General features: G+C 32.9%; 3 protein-coding genes and 1 long non-coding RNA gene across 4 annotated transcripts; all 4 read left to right on the forward strand.

The window, feature by feature from the left end:
* Positions 1-1,756: 1,756 nt before the first annotated feature.
* On the forward strand, positions 1,757-5,359 carry LOC11410393 (branched-chain-amino-acid aminotransferase 6). The gene is made up of 10 exons (XM_003608270.4): positions 1,757-2,033; positions 2,501-2,569; positions 2,657-2,834; positions 3,203-3,379; positions 3,671-3,802; positions 3,924-4,022; positions 4,256-4,372; positions 4,508-4,603; positions 4,721-4,833; positions 4,978-5,359. The coding sequence occupies exons 1-10, from the start codon at positions 1,915-1,917 to the stop codon at positions 5,090-5,092; spliced, it is 1,215 nt and encodes a 404-aa protein (XP_003608318.2). The 5' UTR covers positions 1,757-1,914; the 3' UTR covers positions 5,093-5,359.
* Positions 5,360-9,430: 4,071 nt separating this feature from the next.
* On the forward strand, positions 9,431-14,723 carry LOC11415395 (DUF21 domain-containing protein At2g14520). Its single transcript, XM_003608272.4, has 11 exons — positions 9,431-9,849; positions 10,011-10,087; positions 10,536-10,619; positions 10,887-11,000; positions 11,123-11,209; positions 11,459-11,598; positions 11,688-11,775; positions 13,537-13,610; positions 13,738-13,862; positions 13,982-14,247; positions 14,351-14,723. Exons 1-11 carry the CDS (start codon positions 9,672-9,674, stop codon positions 14,393-14,395), a joined length of 1,278 nt encoding a protein of 425 aa, XP_003608320.1. The 5' UTR covers positions 9,431-9,671; the 3' UTR covers positions 14,396-14,723.
* A 2,256-nt stretch (positions 14,724-16,979) lies between these two features.
* On the forward strand, positions 16,980-17,641 carry LOC120580233 (uncharacterized). The gene is made up of 2 exons (XR_005645935.1): positions 16,980-17,337; positions 17,525-17,641. It is a non-coding gene; the product is annotated as an uncharacterized lncRNA (long non-coding RNA).
* A 958-nt stretch (positions 17,642-18,599) lies between these two features.
* Positions 18,600-23,872, forward strand: LOC11416415 (LL-diaminopimelate aminotransferase, chloroplastic). The gene is made up of 10 exons (XM_003608273.4): positions 18,600-18,762; positions 18,875-18,948; positions 19,428-19,495; positions 20,188-20,304; positions 20,693-20,755; positions 20,858-20,962; positions 21,114-21,164; positions 21,875-22,195; positions 22,910-23,116; positions 23,265-23,872. Exons 1-10 carry the CDS (start codon positions 18,683-18,685, stop codon positions 23,556-23,558), a joined length of 1,380 nt encoding a protein of 459 aa, XP_003608321.1. The 5' UTR covers positions 18,600-18,682; the 3' UTR covers positions 23,559-23,872.
* The last annotated feature ends 78 nt before the right edge of the window (positions 23,873-23,950 follow it).

Here is a 23,950-nt window from a genome sequence, read left to right on the forward strand (position 1 = left end):
TTAAAAGCATATTTAAATAAAGAAATCAGACATCAACCCATAAAATATTTTTAGACTTACTAGGCTGGTCAAAATCTTGGTTAAGAAATCTTTAACAAGAAAATTTATTATTTTTGTATTTTGCATGGACCGAACTCAAACTCAGGACAAAAGGTTGTCCCATGATTCAATAAGGGACAAAAAAGTCTTGTTTTTTATGGTCCTTCCTACATGTTTTGTTTAATCTCATGATCAATTTTTAAAACAAAATGAGTAAAAAATAAAAGTTGATCAACCTAATTTCATGCTTGTTAGCAAATTATAAGCGCAACCTAAATTGTGAAATACATGGAGGAGGTTGAGTCTTTAAAAAGAAAACTTAAAAAATGAAAAGCATTGGACTTTCCTAAGGAGGCGAGTCGACGGCCATATGCCCATTTTAGCACAGATGGAGTGGAGAATTAAGTCTTAATTTTCTGAATTTTTTATAATCATTAAAGTATAATTGTTCAATAAAATAATAATATATCAATCGACTAAACGTAGTCTTCATTTTTTTTGGTGAACTTGGTCTTTGTTTCTTTTTCTTGGTAGTGTACGTGGTCTTTGCTTAATAAACTAAATAAATATATCCAACAACTAAATATAGTCTTCGTTTAATAATATAGTCTCCCCAAGAATTTTCAGATTAAATAATATATCCAACAACTAAACGTAGTCTTCAAAATAATAGTTCTCTTTAAAATTGTTATATATACAAAATGTATAAGATCTGGAGTTCGAACTCCGAACACTATAAAAAAAACTATATATATATATACATACACGAGAACAATATTTCACCAAAAAAAAATATAAGAGAAAAACAGACTCAAATTTAATTAATGTTCCATGATACTGGTAAATACTAAAATTTAACTAATTTAATAGTATTATTTTCAAAATATTCATCAATTAATTTAAAAATTAAGATCTCCATCAATTAATTTAAAAATTAAGATCTCTAACTCTTTAAGGGATGGAACCCTATATTACTTATTTAAGTTTGCGTCCCTTACCATTCAAACCAAATACCCCCCATCTCATAACATTTATAAGCAAAAAATATATTGAATAACTAAAATATTTAGTCTATAAAATCACGGAGTATATGTTTTTTTTTTTAGGAAAAAACCAATCATGTGTTGGTTATTCTCTTTTCCGTTTTATAAACAAAGGTACCATCCTGATTTTGAATATAATGCATGTTTGGTGAAATAACTGTTAGGCCGTGATTTTATTGAAGATATAAAGTGAAATTTTTATCAAAATTGTGATGACCCATTCCTATATCAATCCCAACCAACAACCCAACATGCATAAGCAACAAAATGTTCACAAGTACTATGTCCAATATTTGCTTATATTAAAGAAAATTAATATTTGCTTATATATAAGTTGTAAAAGAGTGCCCAATACATTCATTAACATTTACCTAAAAAAATTGGTCAAAAGTGTTCACTTTATTTATTAACATTTACCTTAAATTTTGGTCAAAAGAGGCCAGTGCGTTCTTTAACATTTACCTAAAAAAATCTGAAACGGATGCTGCTATTGAAAAGCAAAGTTAATGTATCTCTGCAGAAAGAATTTTGTAAAGTAAACTCACTTAAAAAAACCATTTCATTAAAACGGTCTAAAAAGGTAGTAATAATAATTATAATTAAAAAAAACATATATAGTATTTTTCAGCAAACCATTCCAAATCTAGAAATATTTGTCTCCTTACCTGGCAAAGAAAAGATAAGCCCTTTATAGAACAAAACAAAAGTAGATGGAATCCATGCATATGTTTCTATTTTGTAACTGTTGATTCCTCCTGAATCCGTGTCACGTGCTTGAGTTGAATGGTCCCAAAATTTGACACTTACTACGTTATAAAAAGGCCTTGTGGAGATGCATTTTCCGTTCAGATCCACATTGTCCTTCTCTTTTCCTAGATCTTTATTTCTCTTCTCTTTCCTACAACAACCTTCATTCAAAGTTAGTAGCAGCTTTCACACAACAATAACAAGGTACCAACCATTGCTTCCATTTTTTATTTTATTAGGTTGTTGTTCAAAGAATGAAATGTTGTTGGTCATTGATAAGTGATGTAATGTTTCATTAAAATCTGTCACTTATATTAACATGTTTGGTATCAATGTCTTTTTCTGAAATCATGGTGACGTGGTGATTTTGTTTTGTTCAAACTTTAGAATGTACGTTGTTTTGTTAGATTTTACAAACTCATAATGGTTCATCGTGATTCTGTCAAATCGGACACGTGACTATGTCAAATCAAACAAATTTGTTTTAAAATAATTAACTAAAGACTTAATATAATGATGAAACTTTTAAAAGAATTAAATAAAGACTTTCATTACTGTTCTTTTGAGTATTTTATTATACACAGCACAAATTTCTATAATGATGTCTCAAAATTATATAATATTTTACATGATTATATAAGCCATATGCTTGACATGGGTTTTCAATGCAGAAGGATCCCATTTCTCTCAACCATGGCTCCTCCTTCTATTTTAAGGGACACTGAAGATGGTTCTGAAAGGTACAATAAACTTGTACTTTTGCTTTTAATAGTAAATAGTAATACTATCTATTATTTGATCAACCATTTCTGTTTGAAAAATTGCAGTGATATGGGTGAAAATTATGCTGACATCAATTGGGAAGGACTTAGTTTTAGTCTGACTCAAACAGATTACATGCATGTCATGAAATGCACAAAAGGAGAAAAGTTTTCTCAAGGATCCCTCATTCGCTACGGAAACATTGAGATAAGCCCGGCTGCTGGTATCATAAACTATGGACAGGTTAAAAGTGCACAATATATGTTTGTTAAAATACCTAGTGAAAGATGATTTATATTGTTGGAAAATGTGATTGATGCAGTCAAATTTGCGATTGTAATACCGTGACAGAGACCTCAAAATTCGTTATATTTTGCAGTCACAATTACGGTTGTAGACTGCAATTTAAATTCATGTCTTGTACTACTTTATACATAATAAGACTTATATGTTTGCTGCTAAAAAATGAAAGTTAGTTGTGTTACATCAGTTATTGTCAATGATATAGAGTGTGTTTGCACGCGCGCGCACACACAAGTTACTTTCTTCTGTTTGTTCACAAATCAAATCTAGCCAAAAGTTTCAAAATGCACAAAAATGGTTATGTATAGGGAATCTTCGAGGGACTAAAAGCATATAGAACAGAAGATGGGCGAATCCTTCTTTTCCGACCGGAGGAGAATGCTCTACGCATGAAGATGGGGGCTGATAGGTTGTGTATGCCGTCACCATCGGTTGAGCAGTTTGTTGATGCTGTTAAGCAAACAGTTCTTGCCAATAAACGTTGGGTATGTATTTCCTCTTATCTGTCTCTGTGGTCTTTTCAGTCTATCAGCTCCATGCATTGTTTTACGTTGCGGTTGTAGTCACATGCATTGCAATCTTTCATATTGTGGAAAATTGCAGACAGATGCAACTTCAATCACGGTTGCAATTTTCACAGTGCAGAGATCACCAAAAATGTTGTGGCCGTAATAGTGGTTCTGATCCACAATTTAATATCATGACTTCAGGCATATTTATGATGATATGTGCGCACAATAGATACGAAACTAATTGAGCTTTCAAAACTGAAACAGGTACCTCCTCCAGGGAAAGGGACGCTTTATCTTAGGCCTTTGCTGATGGGAACAGGAGCTGCATTAGGCCTGGCTCCATCACCTGAGTACACATTTCTCATTTATTGCTCCCCTGTTGGAAAGTATCACGAGGTCAGCCATGGATTTGAATTTACTTATATTGTTTTGTCAATAAGGAAAAGATTCATCTTACAACTTGTTGAATTTCATAATCATGATTCCTTCTTTTTTTTATTTAAAAAAAAAATAACAGGGAGGAAGACTAAACTTAAAAGTGGAGGATAAATTTCATCGATCAATAGCTGGCAGCGGTGGAACAGGAGGAATCAAGAGTGTTACTAATTATGCCCCAGTAAGCATGGCAATAGTGATAGTAATATATTATATACATCACCACTTGATGATTTTTTTCCTCTCCAAATTGAATATTATATATTTTTCTTTGTTGTGACTTGTGAAAAGTTGTGGGATTTGAGAAGAAATCACATCAAAGGACTGATGCATATTGTTACCTAGGCTGCTATATCAAATCACAATCATATTATAAGCTTTCACTCTTCATTATGCATATTTCTGGCTGTGTAGATATATACTGCAGTAACTGAAGCAAAAGCCAATGGATTTTCTGATGTCTTGTTCTTGGATTCAGCAACTGGTAAAAATATTGAGGAGGCTACTGCGTGCAATATATTTGTTGTGAAGGTGCATCAACGATCTTTATTTCATATGCACATATACTACTATAAACAAATTTGATGTTCAAAGTTCAAACCATATTTTACTTTATCCAAAACAAAAATTGGTCTAATGTTTGTCTTTCATATTAATCTTGTTAAGGAAAATGATATCTTCACTCCGGCAATAGATGGATCTATTCTGCCTGGGGTCACACGAAAATCCATCATAGACATTGCCATTGATTTGGGTTATAAGGTATTTATTTTTCCCTCCCAATGTTTGCCATTATTTTCTACAAATTTACAATATAGATGATTAATGATTTATGGCTATAAACTTACAAAAGAAATTTTGTAACAAAACTATGTTCAGGTCATAGAACGTTCCATATCAGTGGAGGAAATGATGAGCGCTGATGAAGTGTTCTGCACAGGAACTGCAGTGGTTGTTACCTCTGTTGCATCTGTAACATATAAGGAAACAAGGTAATTAAACTGCACTTTTAATCAATCACTTTCTCTTGGTCTTACATGTTTTGCGTTCCCTTTCATTTTAGTCAAAAAAAATTGTTGGAAATATCTTTGCACCTAATGATAATGCTAAACACAAGGAAAATATTGGCAATGCAGAGCTGAATATAAAACAGGCGCAGAAACGTTGTCTCAAAAACTACAAGGAATACTGGTTGGAATACAAACAGGGTGTATTGAGGACAAAAAGTCATGGACAGTCCAAGTAGATTGAGAAATTGACATCACCTTGTTAAATGATAATACTTGTCTGTCATTTTTATTCCTAATAACCAATGGTATGTTTGGATTTCAGTTGCAAACATACAGGTAGAGGTAGTCTAGAGATATGTTTAGAAAAATAAAATTCTGAACATGCCAAGTCCAAATTTTCATTTATAATAAACCAAACTTATTAAAGCAAGTTATTTGCTGCAACTTTTGTGTGAATCTGCTTTGTGTGGTAGTAAAGTAACTATGAGAGATTAGTTTTTCCGCTGTAGCCTGTAGCTTGGAAGAACACTATATGAGAAAACTCAAAAAAAGTACATTTTTACTTTTTATTTTTTTGATAGAAACCAAACTAGTGCATTTCATTCAAAATAATAGATTCAATACAGGGTGGACATAAATCAAAAACTTGGTGACTAGATAAAGAGCGAGATAACTCATGGGCCACTCGATTGGCTTTGACTTGTAACAAAACTTACCCTAAAGTTTTGATTCAGAGAAAGTAGCTCTTTACAAGCCTCAATAATTTCACCATACTCTGTGTTGTTCTTAATTCTATAGACTTTAAATCCTGGAATACTTGGAAACAGTCCATTTCTGTCTCTACTTGATCATGAGATAAATTATGTAGCCACCAAATTGTCTCCCTCAGACCTCTAGCTTCGGCTTCTTTGATCTCTGGCATACCTTGGAAATTTGCTGTAAATGCTGCACGAAATTGCCTTCTACACCGTGGATACAAGCTCCTATGCAGTATATGTTGTACTCTACAAAACAAGCGGCATCTATGCTACATTTTACTGTACCCTGCTGCGGTTTGGTCCATTTCTGGACCAGATTATGATCTGAAATCTGGGTTGTAACCTCTGTTTGAACACTAAACTGAACCCAGTCCTCCAATGCCTCTTTCGCGCGCCCAGTCACTTCAAAAGCCGATGGTAACTCATCATCCCAACATTTAGTGTTTCTTCTCCACCATACCATCCACAACACCATGACAAACTTTTCCATACACCTTATTTAACTACTCCATAAGATTGAAAACTTTTTCGGCAAAGCCTTCTGCACGCGTCAGAACTGGGTCCACCGAATGCCATAAATATTGCTTGATAATAGGCTGACCGAGCTGAATAATTTCTACGGTTGCTAATCCTCCAAATTGGCAATTATTATCATGAATGATTAAATTTGCTACCTTCATATTTTTTGTCCCTAGGATTGGTGGTGACATCAAAAAAGCATTCGCGTTGTCACGAAGCCATGGTTGATACCAAACACTAACATCTGAGTCATCTATGATTTTCCATTTTACTCCTCCCTTGATCACTACATGTGAAGCTTAGATAGTAGGCCACAAAAACTTGGGTTATGATCCAATTTTGCATCTATATCCCCCCCTTCAGATAATATTTTTCTTTGAAGACTTTAGAAAATATAGTATCATGGTTGGTCAATTAGTTTCAACCTTACTTCCCTAACATTGCCAAATTGAAGCCGTAAAAATGGCGAAATCACATACCACTGTGCTCCTTTCTCATAGTAAGCTTTTCCGACCTAAGCAAGTTAATTCCTTATCCAATCATTTTATTTGAACCCCACCAAAATGAATTAGCCATTCTCTCCAACTCATGCTCCAAAGACTCGGGGTAACATTATTGAACTCATGTAGTAGGTTGGAAATTCTTGAGATACTCATTTCACTAACAATTCTCTACCTGCTTTTTGATAAATCTTTCTAGGTCCACCCTTGGATCTTCTTCCACGTTTTATCTTTGAAGTAGCCAAAAAGAGCTTTCTTCTACCTTCCAATCATTGACGACACACCTAAATACCTCCCCATTCTGATGCATTCCGTCACATTCAATGTGGCTGAGATATTGTCTTTGATGTCTCGTGGCATATTCCTGCTATAATATATTCGACTTGCCTAAATTGATTGCTTGGCCTGATGCTATTTCGTAATTATGGAGTATATCTTTCATGCACCAGCGGGTCGCAAACATCCTCCTTCAAAAACAAAAAACAATCGCCAGCAAAAAGGAGGGATGAGAGGCTTGGAGCTCCTCTACACACCCTTACACATGAATATCTCCTCTCGTTTCGACTCTTTTAATTAGGGTTGTTTGTCCCTCTCCACACGATATAAAGAAGTATGGTAATACAGGGTCTAACCATCGCCGAGTAAAGGATTGATCCAAGGCACATAGAAGTCCATTTTCTCCATTTTTCGAAGGAAAAAAAAAAAAACCATTTTACTCGTAATCTCTTACCTTCAACCAACCCTATCATAAGCTTTGCTAACGTCTATTTTAAAAAACCACTTCCCCAGCTTTTTCCCTAGAATCTCATTTCATATGATGAACAGATTCCACAAAAACCAAGACATTATTATCGATAATCGATCTATTTTCAACAAAAGTGGATAGCTCAACACATACCTGTTAAGGAGAGGCTTCAATCTATTGGCCAGCACCTTCAAGATGACTTTACAAATCACATTACACGTTACTTTTACTATTATCTTTTTTTAGGCATTTACCATTCTCTCTCAATCTTTAGATAACTGCATTTAAATATATAGCTTATTTTTCACTTGAAGAATTTAATCGCCATCAATGATAAAAAAAATAAAAATAAAAAATTAAACATGCTCAATCGCATGTTATTTGCAGATATATTTCAAAAATATAAAGGATTGGTTTAGTAAAAAGAACAGACGGATAAACTAGCAAATAAAAACCTGACCAGAAAGAGAGAAAAAAACTAGCAAATAACGAATCAATTTAGAGAATAAATTAGCTAATAACAGATAAGCTAGATATTGAATTTGAAGTTTTTTTTTTTTTTTAAGAAGTGTTTATCAACATTTTTTTTTAAAGGAAGTGTTTGTTAACATTTCCAGTTAAAATAACTGATAAATATAAAATAACATAAATATATATTTTGAAATACTTAATTTTTTAAAATTAAGATAATTAGAACAATGAGTTAGAAATAAGATAATGAATAAAAGAAATAAGATAATGAAGATAGAAATATGAGATAAAGTCCTCGTGAACTTAACTCAATTGGTAGGAACAATGTATAATATATGCAAGATTCGGAGCTCAAATCCTGAACACCATAAAAAAAAAATGATACATGTAAATTATAAGCTTAAACACTATTTAAAGTAGTATCTCAAAAAATATTATAGACTCATAATAGAAAAATGTTACCAAACTCCTCATGCGAGAAAATATTATAAACTAATGAGTTACCAAACAACTCTATTTTGACCCTACTAGCTTATACACCATATATGTGAAATATACGATGAGTGTTTATTTTGACCCTACTATAAAACTATTAGATTGATACCCTGCCAATCTATCATATTCAACATTAAAAAGAATGCTTTCTTGAAAGAAAAAAAATGCTAGCAGCATATGTTATAATATACATTTTACAATACACTATTTTGGTGGAACTCATAATTTTTAATCAATCTAAAAAAGTGTGTTAAAAAATATATGTTAAAATATATGTTGGTAGTATTACTCTTAAATATGGTGAGTTGAAATATACTCAAATACAAAAAAAAAATACTTATCTAACTTGTTGGTTTAATCAAGAGCAAGGATCCACCGCTATAAATATGGTGAGTTGAAACACCGATCAATTAATTCATTAAAAGAATAGTAAATTACACATTCTCATCTCCTAAAAAATACTTGAATTACACTATCATTATCTTTTATGTTAAAATATATACTCTCATCTCCGTCTTATTCAAAACATATTGAAAAACATTTCACCATCTCCCTTATTATAAACAAAATTTAATGTGATTGACCATTTATTTTGAAATGGGGGAGTATTAACTTGGCCATATCAATTGTAGAAGGAAAATGTTAATGAGTGCCCCAGAGCACTCTTTAAGGGCTATAAATAGTAAATGAATGTCTCGAGAGCACTCTTTCATGACTTTAAATAGTAAGTTTTTATGGAAATTTGTGTAATCAATGCATTGAGAATTGAAATATTTGACTTTTTTTAAGGAATAACTTCTTATTTCGGATTATTTAAAGAGTGATTTGGGACACTCGTTAACAAGACTTATTGTAGAAATATCAATTACTTCATCAGTTTCTAAATATAAGCACAATTGATTTTTTAGGTTAATTCATTTAATGATATATGTAGTTAATAATATGGACCACATACATTATTAAATAAATCAATTTTGCTTATATTTAAAAAATGACTAAATATTTACTTCTGTTTTCCTTACTACTACACGTTAATGATGATTAGAGTATGACATGGAAGCGAAAAGTGCGTGAGAGAAGGGAGAGTATCCCCAATCCATAACCATAATTTGGCATTTGGTTATTGTGTTCATTAGGACAAACTCGCACACTTTCTTTTCTTTGTAACAGAATCCAGCTAATATTAAAAAACTCCATCCATCACAACACACGCCACTAAACGCTAACTACTTTTCTTTTCTTTTCACTTCTCAATATCTTCTTCCTCTTAAATAAGAAACAAATGAAGTCGGTGATGGAACTCATCTGAAGCGGTTAAATCGAAGAGAGAGAATGGCGGTGGAATACACTTGCTGCGAATCGGAGTTCTTCATCCACATATTGGTTATCATCTTCTTGGTAGTCTTCGCTGGTTTAATGTCCGGACTCACCTTAGGTCTCATGTCTCTCAGTCTCGTTGATCTTGAAGTTCTTGCTAAGTCTGGTACTCCGAACGATCGTAAACACGCCGGTAACGTAACTAATTCTTCAAATTATTGCCTAATTTTATTGGAATATTCGAATAACTTTAGTAGCTTGATGTTATTGGAATTTTCCTTTTTTTGGAAAATTATTATGCATTTATTATTGATTTGGAATATTCTGTGCTTGTTTTTTGTTGCTATTATGCAGTCAAGATATTACCTGTTGTGAGAAATCAGCATTTATTGCTTTGTACTTTGCTGATTTGCAATGCCGCCGCCATGGAGGTATTACTACGTCTTTTGTTTGAGTTATTTGAGTTTATCTACCGACACAAGCTCCATAATCTATTTTAAGCTTATTTTCATAAGCTCTTCAGGATAACTTATCAAAACAACTTATAACTTATATGAAAACAGTTCACTTTATTTTTTTCTTTTGTTATGGAAATAGTGTATAGATTATACATAATTAATTATATGAATGTATAAATACTTAATTAAGCTGTATATCGAAACAAGAACTGAAATCATATTCCCTCTTTTATTGAAAACAAGCAACTTTATGAAAATTCAAAAATAGTTATACTTATACATAATCAATTATATGATAAACCTTTATGCTATAAATGATTAATTCGAGTAATATTCAAAGAGGGCTTAAGATCATATGCTAGTTTGTATTTTGTTCTTATATGGATTTAATATTCAAAACTGTGGTTGTTGGTTTTACCAGGCACTTCCTATTTTTCTTGATAGTCTTGTTACTGCTTGGGGTGCTATTCTGATTTCAGTCACGTTGATTCTTCTCTTCGGTGAGGTGAGAAAATTGTCCCCCTATGTGTTTCAACTGAAATACATGCATATCATGTTATCTTGATGGTGTTCTTCGTCCCATAAATTTTCTAGGATCTCTCCCTAGGGTCATGTTGAATGTTGGTTTTCAGCTTTAACACTTTTTATATTGGATTTATGCATGCTATTTCTTTGTCTACTGCATAACATGATAACATGAATGCCTATATCTTAGTGTTCTTGTATATCATTTCCTGATAAAGGGCTCTAACACATGTCTTCTTGTGTGAAGATTATACCCCAATCAGTTTGTTCTCGATATGGTTTGGCCATTGGTGCATCAGTCACTCCTTTTGTCCGCGTGCTTGTATGGATATGTTATCCAGTTGCTTTTCCAATTAGCAAGGTGACATACATTGAGCGTAATTTCTATTACTTTTATTTGAATAAACAGGGAGGAAAATTAATGTATATTCTGTCCTATTTTTCTTTTCTTCTCAGTTTTTCTGTTGTTGTGTGATTTTCCAGTTGTTGGACTATTTGCTGGGTCATCGAAATGAAGCCCTTTTCCGCAGAGCCGAGTTGAAAACACTAGTAGATTTGCATGGTAATGAGGTCTGTATCAGCACTTGACTATGTTTTACAGTGTTTTTATTCATTTGCTCTTGTGATTGAACAAATTTTGTATGATGTCGTACATTAGAGCACCACTTTTATTCTACCTTTTTTTTATGTAAATATGTAATTTGACTGAAATGTCAGTAAGGGATATATGTGTACTTCTCTTCTGGTTCTTTTTAACACTGAACTCGGAATTCATGCTTACACGTGGTTGTGGTTCTGTTCATGATTGAATTGTATTAGGCTGGAAAAGGTGGGGAACTGACACATGATGAAACAACAATAATTGCTGGGGCACTTGAACTCAGTGAGAAGACAGCCAGTGATGCTATGACTCCTATATCTGAAACATTTGCTATTGATATTAATTCGAAGCTTGATAGGTAATTTCTGCAAAACTATTTATATATTAAAGCTGAATTTTGTATTTTATGCAAATTTTACTCATAATTAAATACCTATTACCGAGCAGGGAACTGATGACTGAAATATTGGAGAAAGGACATAGCAGAGTCCCAGTCTATTATGAGCAGTCTACTAACATTATTGGACTAATACTGGTATATTAATTTTTCTCTCTCTTTAATCCATTAGCGCTGAACAATACTCTCATTTTCCATCAGATGAAAAGATGCTGTAAAAACCACATATAGCTTGGCCTCAACTGTTTCAAAGCACCTTCTTTTTTAATAAAAATTCAATGTGGCATCTTTCTTATCCAGAGGATTAATATGTAGGTCAAACATTTTTTACTGTTGGATCAAAACTGTCAACCTGAAAACTATCAGACTCTCATGATTCACTTTTCTTAGGCTCTTTATTAGCAAATAAATTTATCTTGATGATCATCCTCCACGTGAGACAATATCATCACTTGGAGTTCTATAAGTGCTTAACAGAGCACTTTGGGAAATTTAAGAAGTTCTTAGACAACTTAAGTTGAAGGGTCAAACCTCCATACTAGACAATACCATTTCATGGAATTGGTGTCTCATAATGAGTTATATACTTATATTAATTCTTCTTAATAACCAGATATTTTAGGGAATTGAATAAATTATTGGACAACTTAAGTTGAAAATCAGACACACTTCATCCTGAGTATATAGCAGGTGCAATGTAAGGGGGTTGGTTTTTTTAAGAAAGTAAACAAATGTTGTGGCATACAGGTTGTGCGTCAAAAAAATAAAAATTGTGCGTCATGTTGTAGGAGTTGATTACAGATTTTAAACTTTCTACCTTGGGCACTACTGACCCTATAATATCTCCTCTAATTAATATTTTCTCTTGTTAGGAATCTTATTTTCTATCATTTCATTTTAGAGCCGTAAGTGGCCATTTTAGACTGTGTTAAGATATTAAGAGGACATTGCCCTATTGGCATGGCTAGAATTTCTACTAACCAAAGAACAGGTCTGAACTCTGAAGTATTTAGAGAGCAGAGGAGATGGAAATAATGTTTCTTAGGATAGATTGAACAGTGACAGTTGATGTTTTCGTTCAATTGATACTCGATTAAAAATTATCAAATGTTTCTTTTCAGCTGTGGAGTATTTGAGCTTTCTATAGGAATGAGCAAGAAAAGTCATTTATAGGTTCAAATTATTTTAAAAATCATCTCTATGTGTGATGAGGTGGTCCTAGGTTTCAGTCTAAGGTCTTGTGATATTTATGTCATTCATGGGGAGATGGTTGAAGCAAAGTCTCCTGCATCACTACGAAACGATCTTAGTATGCTGTTATCCATAACCAAATGACACTCTTAAGGTTTCTGAGAGCTTTAATATGATGATCAGCTATTAGCCACTAGTAAGATATATATCGCTTTCAAGTCTTCGGGTCATATATGATATAGCAGATAAAATAATCGGTTGCTTTGCTAACAATTTCGCTACACAAGTCATAAATATACAAGGTTCTGGTAAATAAGCCATCATTAGTTAAGCCAGTTGTGATATTTGTGGTTGTAGAACACATGTACTCGATTTTAGGACATATACACGCCAAAGTTATTTTTGCAATTAAAAATGATGCTGCTTGTGTAGACTTTGGGTATGGCTTGCCTCAAAACTACATTATTTATTTTCTTGTTGGGTTTATGTGAGAGTAAGCCATAACTACATCATGCATTCTATATTTTGTTCCTACAATTCTGTTTGGTACTATTTTATATGTTAGGAAGTTGATTGTGCCATGTTGATTGTGCCATTCTTTTCTCTATATATTTTTTCTATTGTTCATTTGGTCTGTATTTTCTCGTTCTTTTTATTTGTGTTTGTTATCAGTTATTACCTTTTAATATATGTGCTGCACAATTGTAGATCAAGAACTTGTTGACTATTCATCCAGAAGATGAATCACCTGTGAAGAGTGTAACCATACGCAGGATTCCAAGGTATCTTGTATATATCCTGTGGGACTTCTACTCACCTCACACTTGCCCTAACAAGTTTCATAATGTACTTAGTTGGCATTATGTCACCATAATTTGAACAGTTGTTTAAAATTACATATGTTGACAGGGTTCCAGAAAGTATGCCGCTGTATGACATTTTGAATGAGTTTCAGAAGGGGCATAGTCACATGGCCGTTGTTGTACGACAATGCGATAAAACCAAGCAACCATCTTCCAAAAATGATTCAAATGGTAAGAACATGTTTTTAACATTTTGAACTAGTATTTCTTTTGCAAATATTTTAATTAGATCTCGTTGGAACTGAAGTTTTCTTTCAAAATTAATGATGTGTCTTATGCTTTTAAAATAGATTCTGTGAAAGAGGTGAAGGTGGATATTGATGGTGAAAAGCCTCTCCAAGAGAAAGTCTTGAAACCCAAGATACCAATCCAAAAGTGGAAAAGCTTTCCAAATACTAACAAGTCGAATAGGGGTGGTTCTCGGAGCAGAAAATGGTCTAAAAATATGTACTCAGATATTTTAGAGATAGATGGTAGTCCCCTTCCAAATATCCCTGAAGAAGAAGAAGCTGTTGGAATAATTACCATGGAAGATGTTATTGAAGAGCTTTTACAGGTACTAATAATATTTTTTAGTAAACCTCATCCACTCTTGAAATCTTGGTAGAAAACAAGCTTATTTACTTGTAGACAGTTTACTCACGTCTATTTTCCTGTAGGAGGAGATATTTGATGAGACAGATCATCATTTTGAAGACTCATGACAGTGGCTTTATCATTAAACCTTCCGTTTTCAGAATTTCGTTGTTTGGACCCAATAGATAATTAGATAATGCGGTTTAAGCCTTAAGGTGAGAGCTGCTGTTTAGAGATCTGAGGTGTGATTAGAACATCAGTTATGAAATGTAGGGACGAGAAAGCTGTTAATACTTGTACGTCGAACTTTCTTTTTAGAGATGTACACACACGGTACACTAGTGTGTCTTTAAGGCAACGAGGCATGCCAGCAAATCATGGTATATTTTTAGTTGATAACTACTTGTTTGGATTACATTCTCCTATTTCGCAAGAACATTTCGTGAATTTGACTAAGAAGGAGAAAATACATAACAATATTATTGCAACAAAGAACAACATTATTATTTTAAGAGGAGTGTTATGAACACTCTTTAAGGATCATTCTTCTATTAGATGAAATTCATGTGGGAACAATGAATCTCTTATAAAGTGGTGAGACTTGTGAGTTTCATCCAATAAAAAGATTGAATGTTAAAGAAAGTGTTTGAAAAAGAGAGTTCATAAAATTTTTCTTATTTTAAATTAGAGGAGTGCTAGCAATACTTTTTTTCAACACTAATTTTGACATTCACTTTAAGTAAGACCTATTATTAAAGAGTATAATGAGTCTTAGGGGGTGTATTGGATTAGTATTTTAGAGGAAAATTTTTGCTTAAAAAAGTCTCAAAGATTTTATAGGATTTTAATGGATTTACATCATAAGATTTTAAAGGATTTATAAAATTTCAAAAGATTTTATGAATTTTAAAAACTCATTGAAAATGAATGATTGCAACACACTCTCTATCATAATATTCTCAATACAAACTCTTTTTTTTATGAGAGATAGAGAGGGGGAGAAAAGAGAGGAGAGAGAGAAGGGAGAAGAGAGAGAGAGAGAGAGATGGGAGAAAAGAGAGGAGAGAAAGAGAGAGAAGAGAGGAGAGAGCGAGAAGGGAGAAGAGAGAAGGGAGAAGAAAGTGACAGTAAACTTTAAAAAAAAACAATCTCAAAAAATCTCATGTCTCATGAAAGATTTTTTCTTGTTAAAATTTCACTAAAAAATCCTACAAAATCCCACAAGATTTTTTTAAAATTATAAAAAATCTTGATTGAATACTACAAGACTTTTTCATAATTAAAAAATCTTTTAAAATCTGTTAGAATTATAATCCAATTCATTCCCCTTAATGAAAGAGTTAAAAGCAAGTTTTGTTAACACTTCTCTTTAAACCATCAGTTTTAATTTCTAAAATCTGTTGGTATCAAGTAACCTTTCTAGTATCCGAGTCATTAATCCTAAACATCATTGATTTTGTAACTTGTGTATTTGTTAACTCAGTCGGTCATGCCATGATAGGCTAGCCTTCGCTTGATGTCTTTTGCCTACATAGCATTAAAACCAAACTAGACTCCTTTACATTTTTAACCCCAGATGATAGATAAAAAATCGAATAGGTTGGCCTGTTGTAAAAAAAATAAGCAACGTTTTCATTGTAGTTTGATGGCATGATCAATACCTGCATCAAATGTGATTGGCTGCTTCGAGTTAAGTTTTCACAAAGAATAGTGATATTTACACATCCAATTGATGACAACTTTGGTGACAACTTTGTTTTTCTCTCTTCTTATTGGTAAAAAACAATGGAGAGAGAAAAATTAAGAGAGATAATAAGAATGTCGTGTGAGTGTGAAAGAAAAAATTGTGCAAAAATTGTCAAAAAATGGTCGTACAAATATCATTTCTCTTTCACAAACTTGTAATTTTTAAATGGGGTAATACTAACATTGAATCGATCATTAGTAATACAAAAAAAAAAAAAACATTGAATCAATCATCCATCCATTCTTAAGAAAAAGAAAAATGTCCATCTTTCATCTCTTTCCACAATAAAATACAACTAACATTTTACGTGTAAAAAGGAGTAGTAAAGAAATGTCACTTCTGCAACACACACATCAAAATTAGAATGACATGCATTAGATTCACGTTAACAAATGTTTTAAGGATATTGTTTAAATTTTGGATAGTTTAACTTACATTAACACTTATTAAATCATGTTAAGAAATGTTTTAAGGATGTTGTTTAAGAATTCATTTAAAAAAATGTTGTTTGAAAATACAAGTCAAAGACAAATAAAAGGCTAACCTGCAATTTTGGACCCCTAAGTTTCAAAATGTTGTGATTTTGACCCCCTATTAAAAAAATTATAATTTTGGCCCCTTTCATCCCAAAATTACTGAGAAGACGCCACATGTCCCAAAAAAAAGGTCATAATCGAAACTTTTTGAGAAGATAAGGGGTCAAAAGATCATATTTCCCTAAACATGAGGGTCACTTTTGTCAATTTTTTCATAGGGAGTCAAAATCGCAACTTTTTAAAACTTAAGGGGTGAAAAATGCACTTTAGTCCAAATAAAACTAATAATTACATAGTTTTTACTCAAACAAATCTCGAAGAGCATTTGTTAGCATTATTGTAACTTTAGAACACACAAACAAAACTAAAGGTCAAACATAAGTTGTCAAATGGCTTACAATGGAAGGAGTTGAGTAGCTCAATTGGTGACATTTAACCTGGGGATGAACACTTTTTTCCCACCATGGGAAAGTGCCATTCCCCAGGACAGGTGGCAGTTCCAACTGGTTGAAGAATAAGATAAAATAAAATATAAAATTAGTTTTTTAATCCTTTTTTTATTTTTCTAGTTTGCCTCCCCCAATTACAAACTCTTTCCACCTTCAGTTCATCTTGCTCTGGACGAATAAAAAGGGAAAATCCAACAGCTTACATTATATCATCTTCTTTGTTGATTTTTTTATTTTTAATTCTTTCTACCTTCATTCAACAGTTCATCTTCTCCGTTGACTATTTTATCCCTCGACAAATCCAATGAATCAAGCAAAATCCATCAGATCTGTCACCGGTAAGTGCTTCTTTGTCAACGAACTCACAACCACAACATCCTATCTTCGATTTACAACACGAATCCGAATCGGTTTTGACAAATCTCCGAATCCGAATTCATTTTTTTTTTTGTTAAATGAAGCTTGAAGAATGAAAAAGAAGGAAACAATAGGATTATAAGAATGAAGAAGCTTTTTTTTTTTCAGCAAGGAAGAATGGAATGCAGAAGCTTGAATGGCATAAGAACTTCTGGAAAATACAAACAAGTCAAGTTTGAAGAACAGCTGTCTAGGGGCAACACCACATAATTGCTCGAATTTTTTTAAAATTATCCAACACCACAACAAATAATAATTATTATGATTATTTGTTTAAAAATATTTACTAAGTTTCAAATTCCTACTATCTAAATAATTTACGTACATAATTTAAAAAAATACTAATTACTTTAATATTGTGTATATAATTACCAATTGCTTTAATATTATGTAGTATATAATTACATATAAACAATCTAATTTAGGCCACCCATAATTAAATGTCAATGATTTTTTTTTTTTAAGGAAAAAAATTTCTAATAACCCTGGGGTCAATTTAGTCCAAAAATACTATTTTATGTTTCTTAAGGAAAACAAGGATATATAATTATTTATGTTTTTCAGTGAATACACATTTTACTATTTTAGTCATTGAAATTACAAAAAGATTTGTTAGTTTATATACATCTGGTGGGGCCGGAATTATTCTTACACAATAACCAACAATAAGTTACAACAATTACCACTTCTTCCATCTCAACCATCCAATTAAAATACTATTAAATCTATGGCTGTAAAGGATACTTTCCTATCATGGGAAAAAAGAGTTTGTTCCCATACTAAACGTCACCAGCTCAATTAGTTTGAGTTAAGGAAAAATGGTTTATGATGGGCATGTTTCACCACCCTTAGAGTTTGAAGTTGTACCAGATATAATGATGCACCACTGATACCAAGGGTGAGGTCGGTGTGCGCATCCAACGGAAACTTAATACACGCGCATCATGTATCTCCGCTTTCTTTGACCTGTGTCATTGAGTTTCCATCACACAGATGCGTGCACCGACCGACGTCATTTCTATCTTGTTTGACGCAACTTTGCGGCCATTGTTGTTGTCTTAGGAGAGAGAAAAATAATGAAGTAAGGAAGGTGCATGATAGCAGTATGCAGACTAGTTATAAATCTAACGGTGAGAGATGATTGACCACTTATCAAATGGTCCATATTAGAATTTGGCAGAGTTTATAATGAAAAAGCTGCACCAACCTCAATAACACACCCACTCAACGCCGCGCACGCTCACTTACACTTTTTTCCAATCCAAAATGTCAATAACCCAAAACCTCACCATTTCAATCTCTTCTTCTTCATCTTCTTTCTTATCTCCTTCCAGTTTCAATTCCAGGTACCAGTCATTCATTTCGGATCCGACCCATTACTGTTTTTTAATTATTTTCTTCAAAAATCCTATCTTTTTTCTGTTACTCTTTCAAATATTGATTTTTTTTCTTCCACAGGAGTCAGGTTTCATTGCCTGTGAAGAGTGTCAGCATTTGTAAATGCGTTGCTACACCCCAAGAAGCTGAAACTGGTTGGTAACCCACCCTGTAACCTTATCATTTCGGTTTGATTATTGTGATTTATGATTTTAATTCAGATTGAACAATAACATATTTTGAGCAGCTTCAAAATCACTTTTTTTAAATTCATTTTCATTATGGTAAACAAACTTAAAATAGCTTTTGTTTTTCTTAAAAATTTCTAAGTTATTGAATATCAAAATCAATGTATATATATTTTTTCAATTTGTAACAAGCTTGATCTAAATAGGCAATAGATATGGTTCCTTTTTTTATACTTTTTTAGTTGGCAAGTTCATCAAATGATATGTTGGGTTCGTAGCATTTTCGGGCTGTTTAATTATGTAGTTGATTGTGTGTTGAAAGGGTTTCTGTAGTGGTTTATTACTCTGTTAGTCTTGAAAATGAGCATGATAGTTGCTTCATTGAACTATTATGGATCTATTTTTTGAGTGAGATTAAATTTGTTTATGCCCTTTTTGTTTTGAAGCCTACAAGACAAGGGTCTCTCGCAATGAAAATTTGGGTAAACTTCAAGCTGGCTATCTCTTTCCCGAGGTATGTGATGTTGCTTGATTCATATGCTTTTGGTCTTTCTCTTCTTCATTTATATGTTAAAACATCAATTTCTGGTTAATTAGTTTAACTACCCTAGTTCATTAGTTCACTTGTTATTTTAGTTTTCTTAACGTGTAGTAAGTTTATGTTCAGTCACTATCCATGTTTTTTCCCCATGTGATGCTCTTTTCTAAAATAGTTTTTTAAAATTGTTTGTGTTTTAGTGTCCAATGTACATGCCTCAATCCAGGTTTGAATTGTACTATGCAGGTTCAGTTCCCCATTATATATGATAAAGGATTGTAATTCTTTTTTTTTTTTAAAGAATAAAAGATTGTAATTCTATTTTGGGGGAAAGAATAATTTAGTTTAAGTGTATGAAAGATAATATTTAAACCGCTGCATTCTTTTTTGGTGATCAGTATTCTCCCTTATTCTTAACCATGGTTGAGTCGGGTAATTTTAAAAGAAGTTGGCTTTGGTCAACAATCAACCTCAGGAAGGATAAATAAGAGAGAATTGTAAAAATATGTACCATTTTACTTATTCATTCGTTTGGTTTATGTATATGCTAATCTCTATCTCCTTCACACCCTCCAAATTTGTGGTTAATTCTTTATGTGATGACTGCTTTTCTTCCTTCATTCGTCACTGACCTTTTTTTTTTTTTGCCATTTTATTGCAAAAAATAGATTGCTAGAAGAAGGTCTGCACACTTGCTGAAGTACCCTGATGCAAAAATAATAAGCCTTGGGATTGGTGATACTACTGAACCCATTCCTGAAGTCATAACTTCTGCATTAGCAAAGGTAGAGCTTTTGCATCAGTGAAGCTGATGTATCTTTCATGTTTGGGACAGTAGAATAGTCTGTTCTGTTTTTTTTATAACAGTGATTATCAATTTCTGTTGAATTTGGACCTCTGATTATTATTTATTGGTGAATTTCATCATAGTACCACATCTGATGCCTTGATTTTTTTTTCACTAGAGCTTTGTGTTGTCATCTCACGTTGTGTCTCTAGTTGCTTCTGTTTAAGCTTGTTTTTTTATCGATTGTAAAGATTTAATAGTTTGTAAGGTGTCTGTGTAGAATTGTTAACTGTAAATACTACTTTATTAATTCAATTTAATGATTTTAGTGCTTCACCTGTTGAAAACTGAGCATTTGAAGCTGTTTTTTTTTTTTGTTTATTCAGAAATCACATGCATTGTCAACCTTAGAAGGATATAGTGGTTATGGAGCTGAACAGGGTGAAAAGGTATGTTACAGTGATATCTTTGAGAAGTTTTTCATCTTTTGCCTACTTTTTACATAAGTTTATGATGCTTGGAAGATTGAGAGACATCCCTAATCTATGCAGCCATTAAGAAGTGCAATTGCATCAACATTTTACCCCGATCTTGGCATAGAAGATGATGATATATTTGTCTCAGATGGAGCAAAGTGTGATATATCTCGTCTCCAGGTTCATTTTGTATTTTTTGAATAGATTATGTCCTTAAATCACCTATTCTATCCATTGCGTTCTCCTGATCTACATACTATTATTATTTGAGTTCAGATACCCTTTTATGTGAATGTAACTAATTCTTTCTTTTATTTTCCTTTTGTGGCAGATTGTCTTCGGTTCGAATGTGAAAATGGCTGTGCAGGATCCATCCTACCCGGTAATTCATATCTATATCCTGGTTTATAAGTATCTTTTCACCATTTGCTTAAGCATTTAATTAGGCTTTAGTATGCGAAAAATGGTGGCCTTAGTTCTGTTCCAATTGTCACATTTTATTGATTTAGTGTGTGATCTGCTAACTGATTTTAATTCATTAATCGATTTTTTTTATGCATTTGATGTAATACAAGTGGTTAGATCATCAAGTTGTATATTTTGTTTATGTAAAGTAAGAGGACTTGAAAGAATGTTATTCTAATATTTGAGAAAGGTTTTTTCTGTATTTTTTATTGGAAAACCTTGAATGGAAAGACTGTTCATTACTTGAAAAAGTGACATGTGACATGTGACCATGTGTATGATACATACAGTTTCAATAAGTCACTGTGAATGATGTTTCAACTTTGACTCAATTTTTTTTTTTCATTATGAAATAATTATTTTAAAAATAATATGTGGATTGAATCTGAGTTTTTCCTACGGGGGCTTAATTGTTAGTGTAATAAACCATGTTAAACTGGTTGGATGAGTGTTTGTTTTTAGGCATTCACAGTTTATTTATTATTTGGAATTATGCAAAACTATATTAAATTCTTTAAAAAATGAATGCAATATGATTGGAATAATACCTAAAATTAGGAAAGGGAGGGAATACTCTACTGGCCTTTTGTTTCTTGTAGCTTCTCTGAACGGATCTTTAACATGCAGGCCTATGTCGACTCGAGTGTAATTATGGGCCAGACTGGTCTCTACCAAAAGGATGTTCAAAAGTTTGCGAACATTGAATACATGAGGTGTAATCCAGAAAATGGTTTCTTTCCTGATTTGTCCTCGCTTTCTCGGCCAGATATTATTTTCTTCTGTTCTCCAAACAATCCTACTGGTGCTGCAGCAACAAGGGAGCAACTGGTCCAACTAGTTCAGTTTGCTAAGGACAATGGATCTATAATAGTATATGATTCAGCATATGCTATGTATATTTCTGGCGACAACCCACGCTCCATCTTTGAAATTCCCGGAGCCAAAGAGGTCAGTCAGTCTAGAATATGATTCTGAGCATTTAAACCATGTTTTGACTAACAACTTAATTAAAAGCTTATAACATATACCTTTATCATATAAGTGCTTATGTATAATCTCTTTCTATAACAAAAGGTAAAATAAAGTCAAACTATTTTCATATAAACTGGAATGCATCCAGTGGATTCTTCTTGATTACACATTATTCCCTCTCAACCTAAGGACAAGCGACTTCTGCTAGAACTTACATTTAGCTTGTGTGTGTGTTATTATACTTATTTTATTTTCAACATGTCTTGCTCCTTCTATATTTAGTTATTGTCATAGTTTACCAGAAATCTCTTGTTTCTTGCATGAGACTAGCTTTGACCTAGCTGATCCAATAATGCCATGTCGACCATTTACTTCTAGTGCTGACTTACTCGGATGCTTTTTTATTATAGAAAATAGTTTAGGAGGACTAAATTTTCAAAGCTATCTTTGGACTGTGCTACATTATTTTGGGAAAGTTTTGTCAACTTACTTATACAAGTGATTTATACCTTTCAAGATAGTCTAGATGATTAATCTTTGCTTTACCACCACGGAAATTTGTCTAACAAAAACAATGAAATGATAATATCAATCAGAATTAACATTTAGAGGATTGTTAATCTGCTTTTGTTGATGTTTAATGAATTCAGTCAAATATAAATGTGAATGACATGTTATGTCGTTTTGCAGGTTGCCATTGAAACTTCATCATTTAGCAAGTATGCTGGGTTCACTGGAGTTCGACTGGGTTGGACTGTGATTCCAAAGCAGTTACTGTTTTCTGATGGATTTCCCGTGGCCAAGGACTTCAACCGTATTGTATGTACTTGTTTCAATGGTGCATCAAATATTTCCCAGGCTGGTGGTCTCGCCTGCCTTTCACCAGAAGGCCTTAAGGTTTATTTATTTATTTTATTATTATTAATTAAGTTTCTGAAACAGATTGAACTTTTCTACAAAATGCCGTCACCGAAGAAAAAACTTTATCTGACATGTGTTTTTCAAATAACAAACGACATAATAGGCTTGCTCCATTTGAATGCAGGCTATGCGCGGGGTTATTGGATTCTACAAAGAAAATACTAACATAATAGTGGATACATTTGATTCTCTCGGGTTTAAAGTGTATGGGGGGAAAAGTGCACCATACGTGTGGGTCCACTTCCCAGGCCAAAATTCATGGGATGTATTCAGTGAGATTCTTGAGAAGACACATGTGGTTACAACACCTGGGAGTGGTTTTGGACCTGGTGGTGAAGGTTTTGTCAGGGTCAGTGCCTTTGGTCACAGGGAAAATGTCTTGGAGGCCTGCAGAAGATTCAAGCAGCTATACAAGTGATGAATTAGAATATCTCAATTGGTTTCAAGCTGTATTATTGTGGACTGATGCTGAATGAGCTTTGTACGACCGGTGGTGGTGCTGTGTTTTGAATAATTTTCCTTAGAATTAAATTTTAGACTATGTTGTAGAGACTGATTAGCGGCGTTCATTTACTATCGTACCATTTTCATTTTTATCCTTGTATCGTGCACCTGGAATCTGATGCAACACATCTTCGATGATGTTTAATGCCTTGTATGCTTCTATGGAAAATGTAGCAATTCATGGTGGGTAAATGATGTTCCCTTAAAAGGCTTGCAAGTCTTCCTCAATTGAAACGCTTCTGTTTATGTTAGAAAACAATGCATTATTTAGAGGGAAAAATAGAAAATAAAATTGACCATGATAAA

Source organism: Medicago truncatula, chromosome 4 (genome assembly GCF_003473485.1).
Source record: "Medicago truncatula cultivar Jemalong A17 chromosome 4, MtrunA17r5.0-ANR, whole genome shotgun sequence".
Taxonomy (NCBI): Eukaryota; Viridiplantae; Streptophyta; class Magnoliopsida; order Fabales; family Fabaceae; genus Medicago; species Medicago truncatula.

Excerpts from the sequence above, each read along its gene's own strand:
- LOC11410393 (XM_003608270.4), top strand. The coding sequence starts at position 1,915 with ATGCATTTTCCGTTCAGATCCACATTGTCCTTCTCTTTTCCTAGATCT. Across the intron at positions 2,034-2,500 it reads TTTCACACAACAATAACAAG|AAGGATCCCATTTCTCTCAA; the intron begins GTACCAACCATT and ends TTTTCAATGCAG. Across the intron at positions 4,834-4,977 it reads GTAACATATAAGGAAACAAG|AGCTGAATATAAAACAGGCG; the intron begins GTAATTAAACTG and ends TTGGCAATGCAG.
- LOC11415395 (XM_003608272.4), top strand. The coding sequence starts at position 9,672 with ATGGCGGTGGAATACACTTGCTGCGAATCGGAGTTCTTCATCCACATA. Across the intron at positions 10,088-10,535 it reads GCAATGCCGCCGCCATGGAG|GCACTTCCTATTTTTCTTGA; the intron begins GTATTACTACGT and ends TGGTTTTACCAG. Across the intron at positions 10,620-10,886 it reads TGATTCTTCTCTTCGGTGAG|ATTATACCCCAATCAGTTTG; the intron begins GTGAGAAAATTG and ends TCTTGTGTGAAG.
- LOC11416415 (XM_003608273.4), top strand. The coding sequence starts at position 18,683 with ATGTCAATAACCCAAAACCTCACCATTTCAATCTCTTCTTCTTCATCT. Across the intron at positions 18,763-18,874 it reads CCTTCCAGTTTCAATTCCAG|GAGTCAGGTTTCATTGCCTG; the intron begins GTACCAGTCATT and ends TTTCTTCCACAG. Across the intron at positions 21,165-21,874 it reads TGCAGGATCCATCCTACCCG|GCCTATGTCGACTCGAGTGT; the intron begins GTAATTCATATC and ends TTTAACATGCAG.